The following is an 11,507-nucleotide window of genomic DNA, read 5'->3' as shown; positions in this document are numbered from 1 at the left end:
TTACTTTGTGAATAATTTTAGAGTATTTATTTATGATATAGTGACATCTAAGGTATTGTAATACATATGTTAAAATTATATATGTATGTATGTTTAACTAGTTTTGATTTGAGAATTTTATTATTTTGATTAATAAAATTTGTAGTATATTTTTAAAAATATTAAAATAATTTATAAAACCTTTTATGAGTTGTACAAAACTACTATATATATTATTTTATTTTCAAATTATAATTAATAATATTTTATTAACAGTTTTAATATCTATTAATATTTTCTAAAAAATAAAAGTAAATTATTTTATTAATAATTTAATACTGTAAACTATATTTATTGTGTGCCCCCTGTAAATAATTTGTCTGGATCAGCCACTGGACACCAGTGACGACAACAGATAACAAACGAACACAAACTGATGAGAAAGATGAACACGAGGGTGGGTGCTTGCCTCGTAGTTCAGTACCAAAGGCTTTGTTTCAAGATGATTCTTAGAAAAGACTTTAAACTGGAAGTAAGGACTACATTGAAGTTCCACTGATAATGAAATGGAAGCTTGAGCTAAAAGGGGAAATGGGAAAATGGAATGATGATCATTAAGAAATGGGTTTGAGCAGAGTTGTTGTATTTGTATATGTTAGAAATTTGTGTAGTAAACATGGACCAAATAATCCAAATCTGTAATATAGATAGAATCATTGTAATTGAATTAAAGAAATCTTGTCAATGTAGTAGACTGTTGTTAGCAGAAGTTTGCATAATTTGTATTTCTATATTTTTTTCTTAACAAAATAATTTTGATACTTTGATAGACCTTGATTTTCAGCCATAAAAGATGGAGCTAGAATACTTTGATTTTTTTTATTAAATCTCCAGTTAATCGTATTAATTGATTTAAATTGGCAAGACCAGAAGTTTGCATATCAAGAATTTTACATGGCAAATCTCCATCCCAAGAACCGTTTGCATATTTTTAATTTCATCGTTATACTTATTTTGTCTTCATTTTCTGATCTTTAATAGTCCTTACACTCTTGGTTGCATCTTCAAATTTAAAATACCACAATATAGGTTTGTATTTAGACGTTTCTAAAACATTTATTACTCATCTAAATTAAAATCTTCCCATAAAACAACTAATGAGCTAACAATAATGTCTGCCAGAAACACAATCATGGTAAAGCAAACTGAATAAGAAACAGTAAACAGAAAGTTTTAGAGTAGTACACAAGACAATTAAGGACGTGCAAGAAAAATTAACTGCAAACCGGTCTCACAGAAAAATAAAAGAACACTCTGACCAGGTGTAACATTGAGACGCCTTAAGAGGCTTTTACACCTTGCGGACTTGAATGTTATGAGTCGATTGAGATCTCCAGATTGGTTGTGACCCGCTCTGCACAATCACTATTTCCTCTCCCTTCTTCACCATTCCTTGTTTCGGTTCACCCACAAGTTACCAACTCAAAACTTTTTACCCCCACCACCACAAAACGTCTACTCTATGTATATAGAAAAAAGAAAAAAATAAAAGCTTAATATAGTTATTTAACGCTGAGTATCTTGCTAAGAGACTCTTTTGAATTTACCAGTAGTGTAGCCAAAGCATTAGCGAAAGTCTCTTCTGCATCACCTGAGAACTCCATATATATGGGACATACACCTTGATACAACGCTAATCTTTGCTGTATTTTTTTCCTGCAGAAGCAAAACCTCTCTAACCATGATTTCTTAAATTTACCAGATGCCACAGTCATTTGATTTGGAAGAATAAACATGGAATACTGACTCGTTTGTGAAAGCATAGATAGTGCCGGAAGGGCGATAGTGACTTAGTAGTATGGCCATGAAACCAGTTTTGGTGAAAACAACAGTTGAAATTCCAAGTGTGTTTGACATCATGGTTGCATGGTATGCAAACATCTCACTCAGATGGTTCTGTAAACATTTTTCTTGTGAGTAAAGCAAGACTCACCCTAGATATAAATACTCAAATGGTGCGGCTTACCTTAAAGGCTTGGCCAAGATTAGCTGGCATTTCACTACTAGTAGTAATGGTAGCTTCTGTTCGCAGTGCAACAGTGTGCATCACTCCAGCAGCTTTCAATGGGAATCTAGTACCAAGCAAAGTTCAGTTTCGTGTATATAATAAACCTTCAGTACTTACTAAAAAGAATCAGCAACTTACTTTCCGTGGGCAGTTTCTCCTGAAAGCATAACTGCATCAGCACCTTCTCTAACAGCAATAGCAATGTCAGAAACCTCCGCCCTGGTTGGAGTTGGATGTACTATCATACTCTCAAGCATGTTAGTCGCAACAATAACAGCTTTTCCCATGCTACGGCATAGGTTAATGATCTTTCCCTGTAATACCAACACCATAATTTTTAAAAGCAAGAAAATTTTGTCCGTTTTCTGGTTTATCTGAAATGAGAAGCAATAGCTAACCTGAAGAATGGGTACTTCTTCAATAGGAAGCTTTGCACCAAGATCACCTCTTGCAACCATTGCCTGGAAGAAGAAGAACACAAATCCCATTAAGCAGCACATTCTATATATTCAGTTTCATATTACAATCTCTAATCTGTTGTTGTAATAAAATGAAGAACAAACAAGGTTGATGCGAAAGATTACCCCATCTGATGCGGTGATAATGGAATGCAAGTTAGGTATGGAGTCTGCGCTTTCAAATTTTACTATCACGTGAATATCAACACCACAACCTGCCAAATATTTGTAACCAAAAAGATCAAAAAAAAAAAGAAGAATCATAGGCAAAGTATTCAGTTAGGACATGATCAGTACCTTTAAGGTAATTCTTGAGTTCTTGTACCACTTGTGCATCTTTGACAATAGAAACTGCATAAAAGTCAACTTTGTTCTCCACTCCAAACTTAATATCCTCCCAATCCTTTTATGAAGTAGAAAATAATTACAACAAAAAAGCATCAGAGTAACATCATTCATACTTAAATAAGAGGATGAACAAAAGATCGAACCAGTGGTTGAAGGTAACGTTGCACTTTTTCCTCTGCATTCAAGTGTCTCCTTGACTTAAGTTCTCCACCATCGACAACTTCACATTTGACAGAGTCTTTAGTCTTAGACTTCACCATAAACGACATCATACCACCTATAAAACAGCGGAACAAAACCCATCATTAAAAATAACTGAAACAAAGCAACATTCATTTTCACCAACCAAGTAATGAGATGAACATACCATCAACAAGGAGCATGTCTCCCGCTTCAACATCGTTGACAAAATCATCATAGTTAACACTGGCACAAGTTGGGGTGCTGACTCCTCTCTCAATTGTAAAAGTAAACTCTTGACCAGGATCTAACATAATCGGTTAGGGTAAATCTCCACTCCTAACTTCTGGACCCTAAGAACACATAAAAAGAACATGTCAAAGTACACAGAGATAATGACTGCAAAGACAAAACTCTTGAAACAAAAGAAAAAAGAAAAACGAACCTTGGTATCAAGCATGATAGCAATAGTGTTGTCCTTAGACTGTGCGTTGTACTCTTTGACCAAATCAATAACCTTCTTATGAGAAGCATGATCCCCATGAGACATGTTCATCCGTGCAACATTCATCGCAGCTTCCGCCAGTTTCCATATCATTTCTCTTGTGTTTGTTGAAGGACCAACTGTGCAGACAATCTTTGTCTTCCTCCTCACTGTTGGCTTTGACCACATCCCTACAGATGTGTCACTGAACTTCTGCATTTCTATCAACCGCTCAAATTGCTCCTCCCTCGGAAAATCCACAAAAAAAACAAGAAAGAGAGATCAACTTTATAGATTGAATACAGGTCACAGAAACTATGCAGCCACATTCAATGATTATATAAGCTCAAAATCACATACATTAGGCATGTTTTCGGGAGACACTGGAACCACTTGAGTCTCCACACAAGAGGAGGATCTCACACTAGTATCAACCACTCTTCTGCTTTTCAGAGAGACTCTTCCGCTCCTCTTCGCTTTATTTCCCAGAACCTTCACCGCGAAACTTGCCGGCTTCAAGAACTTGTCGGATCTCGTAGACAGAGATCTACCGTTGGGAGACAACATCGAGCCTTGAATGGACCTAGTAGCAACTACCTGAGCCATTATCTAAGGATCAAGGAACTCTAAGACGTCGTTGCAGGAGATGGAGGGAGAGAGGTTGAAAAGCTTAGAGAGTAGTGAAGATTTGATTTATCGGCGGAACTTACGAAGTAGAAAAGGTTTTAGAGAGTGTTGGAAGAGTGACGAATCATATAAAGTAGGTTTGAAAAATCAAACAAGGAAACGACACGGACGGATTTAAAACGACGACGTACTGGTTCGATTACATTTTCGGCCGTTTAAGTCCATGGGCTTATATTTGTAGCCCATTAACTTTCATACAGCCATGTGGGCTTTGGTGTGTTGATGATAGGAAAATGGCGGGAAAATGTGTGTAACAATACGCGCCACCACAAGAGCCCTAAATCACTGAGATTACTTGATTAGTGATACACAGAAGCTGCTCGATGTTTGTGTGTTCGCTATAGTCTCTGGTTGTTTCCATAGAGCGATTTGATTTCTGTCGAGAGAAAATGGATACGGAGGAGAGAACCTCTACCAAAACGAAGAAGAAGATGGATCTGGAGGGTTTGTCAGTCATCTGCAGCGATCTCGGCGAACCGGAGGAAGACGGAGATGGAAGAAGAATCGGGTACTCCAAAAGCGACTACTGTCTCGGTAATCCACTCTTACTTACTTCCCTTTCCTCGCCAATGAATCTGATTTGAGCTCGATGAGTTTTAATTTTGAATGGCGCTAGATAATCTGAAAGACTTGCTGAGGTTTCTGCGACGGGACGATCCTCAGAGCAGGGAGGTTTTCAAGCAGGTCTGTGCGTGGAATATAGTCTCCAAAGACTTGATTCCGATCATCGAGCATTACCAAGACGAACATAGCTTAGTTCTAAACGCAGGTACTGTTCTGCTTCTGCTTCTGCTTCGTTTTGATTTAATTTTCTTAAATGGTTATTGTAACTTGATTGTTCAGTTAAGGTGTTGGTGTTTCTCACAATGCCGGTAGAGTCTGATTCAGATGATGTTCCTCAGCAAATTGAGTATCTATGGGGTTTGAAGTCTGCCTTTACTGTAAGCAACATCGTTGCAGTGGTTGTGTCTTTGTTAGAAACTCCTTTAGAGAACTTAGAATTGTAAGTGTTCTTGTTGATAATTCAACTTATTGCGTTGACTACTTGCTGTGTGGTGCTCATCTTTATCCTCTTCCAGAGACGAATTCAACGAAGAAGATTGGAAATTGGTTCAGCTTGTGCTCACTCTGTTCAGGAATCTACTGGCTATCCATGATATTTCGCCGCTTCAGAAGGCTGGAGAATCCACTTGTTACTTTTTGTCGCTAAGGGATCAGTTTCTTGAGCTCCTGTCCCGTGAGAATGTGATGGATATATTTATTGTTATCACTCAGACTATCGAGTGCAACAACTTGCTGAGACATGACAACCTGCTTCTGCTGGAGATCTATCACTATATTCTCTTGGGTCAAGATATGGAGCTCATTGCACTGGCTCCTGAGAAGGTCGGTCTTTCAACTGGATCTATATGGTTTCCAGGATTGAAACGAGTTTCTTTTGGTATTGATGCTGTCGTCGATCATTTTGTTTTGACAGTTGGATCAAGGGAAAAAGGCTGCTGTGGAAAGTTTGAAGAAGTTAATGGAGGCGGAGGAAGCCAAAAGAAAGCTTGCAAGACTCAACAATGCAAATCAGCGTCATTCACAATTTGGTGGGACATTCACCCGAGTCACCATGGTATTGTTCCTCGCGATGCTTCTTAAAAGATTGCTGTAAGTTGTGTGTTATCTGAATAAGTTTTTTTTTTTTTTTGGTAGGGTGGTACTAAAGCTGTACTGACGGGAATACCTTCTAATGAGGAAAGCACATTACTAAAGCCTCACATAAGTGGTGGAGCCAGAGAGAAGATCGTCTGGGAACATGGATCAATTCCCGTGACAAATGACAATGTTTTGAAGTTGCTGCATGATTTCATCAACCAGTTTATGTCAGGAGGATATAATGGTATGTGACACAATAGAGAAACAACCTTTGTGTTTATACTTGGTTTTAAGTACCTTCATACTGATGCCAGTGTACCATCTCTTAGTTTTGATGCAGTCCGTATGTGAAGATATAGAAAAGGAGCATCCTTCCATTCAGAATTGCGACATCGTTACATTCTTCCAGGTTGCTCAGGCAGTCACTTCTTTTCAGTTTCACAAGTCTCTGGCTTCCACTGTAAGTAATTGAACTACGTTGGTTTTGTCTCACTTTGATTTGTCTAAGTTTTGTGCATTTAATTTTCCCTGATAGTTGTTTATAAAATGCTTATTATCTTTTTCAGCCAGCAAGGGATACAGAAGAAACTCCTGAACTTTCTACCAATCAGAATACCGGAGGAAACTTTTCTAAGAGTGACATTTGCGCGCCGATTGCAGCAACAATCAATGACAGAATGTTTTCGCTTGTCATTTCAAAATGGCGCACTGCATTTGATGGTCTGAAGGAAACTAAAGATTTTAAGTTTCTATCTGCAGCAGGCTCTCTAGTAAAAATTATGGTATGAAAATATGCATGATCTCTTTCTGGTTAAAACCATAATGTTGCTTCTGGATGTCTATTTATTTTCCTAAGCGGTTTCTGTAGCTCAATGTTTATGTAGATATATGCATGTATGAGCGGTTTACCAATAGGAGATGTTAAAAGTTATTGTTGACTTTTTCTGCATTTTATTCAGCAATTAGCAGCAGATACTCAGGTTCTTCATTATTTACCTGTCTTTTTTGCAGCTTTGCTTGTTAGATCAGGTTATTAAATTGCGACCTGAAGACTCTAGAGAAGCTTTTACTGTTCGCATCTTGCTTTATAAGTTGTTTTACGACCAAACTGATCAAGGGATGTGTCAGTTCATCCTGAATCTGGTGAGAAGTTTTGACATGCACAAGCAACCTAAAAGGTATGGCCTCAGCTTCTGTTTCTTCTTATTCCAGAATCTTGAGGGCATGCTTTATCTTGCACCATCAGTGATTTGTCAATTCTTGTAGTGTGATTTATACAATCGGTGAATCTTGGAACATATACATCATCGTGACAGCATGCATGCTTTCTTGTTTGACTTGTTAAATGTTTGATAGAAAAGTTCATTTTTATATTTTGTCTTGTGTGATGGTCCCTGACGATTACCTAACTTGTAAAATTAACTTGCTTGACATCACCGTTGTTTTTTTTGCCAGTGAACTTGGAGATCTGGTGGAAAGCATCCATATAATAGTAGGCCTTATGGAAAACCTTCAAGGGCGTGGAACTTTGAGGGTATGTTACTGATTGGATATAGAACTCTAATTAGATGATATACAAAGCTTAATTACAAGGTGTATTTATGCAAAGTTTCAACCAAATGTCTGTTTTTAATGCCCCAGGTTTCTAAAAAATCAAGAAAGGCAAGAAAGAAGAAACCCATGGGAAATAAGGAGGCCACATTGCATGAACCGTCTGAAAATCATCCAAGTACATCAAACCAAGATAGCACCGCCAAAACCATACCGGTAGTTGATTCTACAGTTCCTATTGAGGATGGACCTCCCAACAATCCAGGGGATTCAAACTTAGGGACTGAAGCTGATGAAACTCCACAAACGCACGGCCCTAAATCAAATCATGTGGTCGATGATATGTCTTGCGGTACTGACGATTCTTCTGATGGAGAAGACCAAACTGCAACAGATGAAGTTGATTTTAAGGTTTCCACATTTATTTCTGCTTTTGCAAACAACAGCATCATTCAAAACATATGCTGGTTGCTTAAGTTTTACAAAAGCAACACAAAACAGACGAATCACCACGTAATAAGCATTTTGCGGAGGATTACAGAAGACCTGGAACTGTCTCCCATGTTGTATCAGGTTAGTGTATTAAATCACACCCCAAATTGTAAGTTTCTTTTTATTACTTTGCAGCTTCCTCACTGTTTTATTGTGTTATTTTTTCCAGCTGTCACTGCTTATAACGTTCCATAAGATCCTTGATGAGCAGAAAGCTTGTCCCAGTAAAGACTATGAAAACATAGTTACCTTCCTGACAGATCTGGTTAGAAATATGCTGAAGAAAATGAAGTCACAGCCTCTTCTTTTTGTGGAAATTCTCTTCCCAAAGAGTCGCAAAGAATGCCATTACATAAATGCCGAATATATGTTGCATGAACTTGGCCATCTAAGAAAACAAATGGGAAATCAAGAAAAGGCCTCAGGAACTCAAGAAAATGTTTCGTCATCGGACAAAGGATGGGCCCGCAGAAACATAGCAGATGCTCTTGGGGATGATGAAGCTGACGTTGTGATATCTTATGATCAAGGGTTTCAAAAGTTCGAAAAATTCCCCTTGTGATACTACTTTATATACCTCTTGTTTCTTGTTAGCTGAAGAAACTGTTCATTTCTATTTGTCAAAGTTTGTGATTTTTGCTTGCTGCAGTGAGGACGATCACATTGTGGAAAATGAATCTGCAGGACCATCTAAAAGAAAGAGAAGACTTGTTCTTGATGCTGACATGGAGACAAAAATTAGAGATCTATACGAAAGGTATGTTTTGTTCGATGTGTCGAGTTAGTTACTCAAGTAAATAACACAAATCACTGTGTGGAGTTTCTGCTATTTCTCGCTTTGAAATATAAGTATTGATCCATGGGATTTCATATGGGGACTGGAAGTTGTAAAACTCAAAATTTTACATGTGAGCCATGGTAGTTAAGAGTTTATTCAATTGGTTGATTAAAATAAAAGTCTTTGCAGGTTCAAAGATGATAAAGATTGCAGCAGGCTTATTGCCGAAACTTTGGATCCTGATGGTGGAATATCTGCTGCGCAAGTAACCAACAAGCTTAAACAGCTAGGGCTAGAAACAAGGAAAAGACTTCGGCGTGGTGCGAACTCTATGGAAGCAAGTAAAGGCAGTAATGGAAATGATGATCCAGATCACGTAGAGGCAGCATCAGATCAGCAACCTTCGTGAGTATCTCCTAAAAGTTTACAGAATTTCCAAACCTAATACATTATTTTTCTCTTTAATGATTTTTATCTTCTGTTTTTGAAACAGACACAGCAGAAAAAGAGTGAGTTCCTTTAGCAAAGAACAAGAAACACTTATTAAGGAATTATACGAGAAGTGAGTGGGCAAACTTCGCCTCCTCTGCATAAACTCTCTATGTGCAACAGGTTTATTAACTCCTTTTTTATTCCAAATATTTGTCTATGTGCAGATTTAAGGACGAAAGGCGCTGCTGTTATTTAATTGCCAATGAATTGGGGTCTGAGAACACATATACCACTGGTCAAGTTTCACGTAAATTAAAGCAACTTGGGCTGCGTCTCCCTCGTGGTAAGAAGTCAGAAGCTGGCATGAAGCTGCAAGATGACCATGATGATTCTTCAGCTGATGAATCCGATAACGAAACCTTACTGGCATTCAAGAAAAGGTTAACTATATGTTATAACAAGATGACTCTCATGAAGATTGAACTTGGGTCTTTTGAACGATGCAAATTAACACTTGTGAGTTGTCTTTTGTAGGAAGAGCATGACAAGACGAAAACTTGAGAAGCACACAAGACCAAGCAATGAGATTTCTCCAGAAGGTTCTGAAGACAAAACAGAGAGGTAACAGTACCCACTTGTTTTGTCTGTTATCTGGTTTATTGACAAAATTAACGTCTGAGATTGATTGATCTCGAGAGATGTCTCATAATTAAACTCAAGTCTTTTTGTGAATAGGAATGAAACAAGTCCAGATGTGATTGCCACTAGCAAAGAAGAGGACAGTGGTCGCGACTATATCACCGGGCACAGTAGAGAATCAGATACAGATGTTCACATCAGCGAGAATGGCCCATCTGCTTCATCTCCAGAAGATCAAAATCTTTTTTCAGATCATGAGCTGGAGGATGATGAGTTAGCAGATTCCGGTGATGACTCTGAAGCTGGTGGTGCTTCACTCACTCAAAGTCCGCTTAGCAGAAGAAAATTGAAGATGGTACTTGATCTGGACGACGAGGATGATTGAAGATGACAAGGCTCATCCATATCCTTGTTATTTTGATCGACTCCATCTCAAAAATACGAGAGAGAGGAGGGAGACAATTTCCATTTTGTCAACGAAATATTTCAAAGCTATGTATATGCTATACATGATCCCCTTATTATTAAAAGAGAAGCATTTAAAAAAACCTTGATTTTATGTATCACTAGGTACGGGCGGGATTATAAATCAAAAATAATTAGAATAGCTAGAGTAAATTTATATTATAAAATTTGATATATAAAGACAATTAGTCAAATGCTTCGTTGGGTTAAAACTATACAATATATATTATTTATTTGTGTTTATATTATACTGTAAATGATTGATTTATGTTTATTCTTGCTTATATTTTACTACTCCAAAAACTGTTCAATTTCTATTGAAATTGTGTGATTTCTGATTAAATATGACAAATGATCACAAAAACGTAAGAAAAAAGTTTACAGTAAAATATTTTCCATATAAATTAATTTTTAACTAAAAATACCATTAATATTTTTAATTTTCTACGTATTTTAAAATTATTTTAGATATTATAAACTTGTTTAATTATAATAAAATTTGAAAAATATAATTATTTAACTTCTCTCAATGTTTATTTTAGTTTACTATATCAATAAGATACACAGATTTTTTTTTTTAAATTACAAAGCACTATGAAACATTACCTATTTTTAAAAATTATATTTATTATTAAATTTTTTACTATATATTATTTTTAAATCATTATTTCTTTGATTTCTCTGTTAATCAACTTTAGGGTTAAAATTGTTTGTTGTTGTGATATTCAACCTTGATTTCATTGTGGTTAATTAAATTTCATCATATAATGTTAAAATATAATGAGTTATTCTTTGTGAAAATAACAAAGCAGTTACATTATTCTTCATCGACAATGCATAAAAACTTCCCTTCTTTTGTTTATTTTTTCCAATGATGCTTATCTTAAGATCTCCTTCCAAAACTCTAAAAGCCCATCAATCTTTTGTCTCAGAATGTTGACTTTTCTTTATTGATGCATTTGAACGTTACCAGCCATATATCAAAAAATGCTCAAGGATGATCAACCCTTAAGAGCTAAACTCTACTGATTATAATTGTACTTCTTATTGTTACTGTGATAATAATATGTGAGGAACGCTTCATCAGAAAGCTCGATTTTAGGATCTTGAATACAAACTTTGCTACTCGATGAAATATTAGTTCTTTCTAAATGCTGCTATGGTGATGATGTATCTTCCGCTTCGTCTTCTTCCGAAGTTGTTGATGTCTTATTATTGTTATTTTTTCTGGATTTTCTAACCACTGATATCATTTCCTCTAATATCCCTAAAGCTTCTGGTTTACCTCTGCCCTTATGCAGAAAA

The 11,507-nt window shown here is 36.5% G+C and overlaps 1 protein-coding gene and 1 pseudogene across 2 annotated transcripts; one reads left to right on the top strand and one right to left on the bottom strand.

Annotated features, from left to right (window-relative positions):
* Positions 1-1,107: 1,107 nt before the first annotated feature.
* Positions 1,108-4,277, bottom strand: LOC106430542 (annotated as a pseudogene).
* Positions 4,278-4,502: 225 nt separating this feature from the next.
* Positions 4,503-10,285, top strand: LOC106430533 (protein timeless homolog). Of its 2 annotated transcripts, none has more exons than XM_048742779.1 (18): positions 4,503-4,738; positions 4,821-4,973; positions 5,093-5,207; positions 5,284-5,590; positions 5,682-5,822; positions 5,903-6,089; positions 6,175-6,305; positions 6,412-6,627; positions 6,857-7,023; positions 7,301-7,379; positions 7,487-7,969; positions 8,058-8,428; positions 8,538-8,645; positions 8,856-9,071; positions 9,160-9,228; positions 9,323-9,538; positions 9,633-9,719; positions 9,834-10,285. In XM_048742779.1, exons 1-18 carry the CDS (start codon positions 4,594-4,596, stop codon positions 10,120-10,122), a joined length of 3,480 nt encoding a protein of 1,159 aa, XP_048598736.1. In that variant the 5' UTR covers positions 4,503-4,593; the 3' UTR covers positions 10,123-10,285. The 2 variants fall into 2 exon arrangements, with proteins under 2 accessions (XP_048598736.1, XP_048598735.1); XM_048742778.1 differs by having other exon boundaries at positions 5,048-5,207.
* The last annotated feature ends 1,222 nt before the right edge of the window (positions 10,286-11,507 follow it).

The sequence above is a fragment of the Brassica napus genome, chromosome A10 (assembly GCF_020379485.1).
Source record: "Brassica napus cultivar Da-Ae chromosome A10, Da-Ae, whole genome shotgun sequence".
In the NCBI taxonomy this organism is placed as follows: Eukaryota; Viridiplantae; Streptophyta; class Magnoliopsida; order Brassicales; family Brassicaceae; genus Brassica; species Brassica napus.
This window is presented reverse-complemented; position numbering and strand designations above follow the sequence as displayed.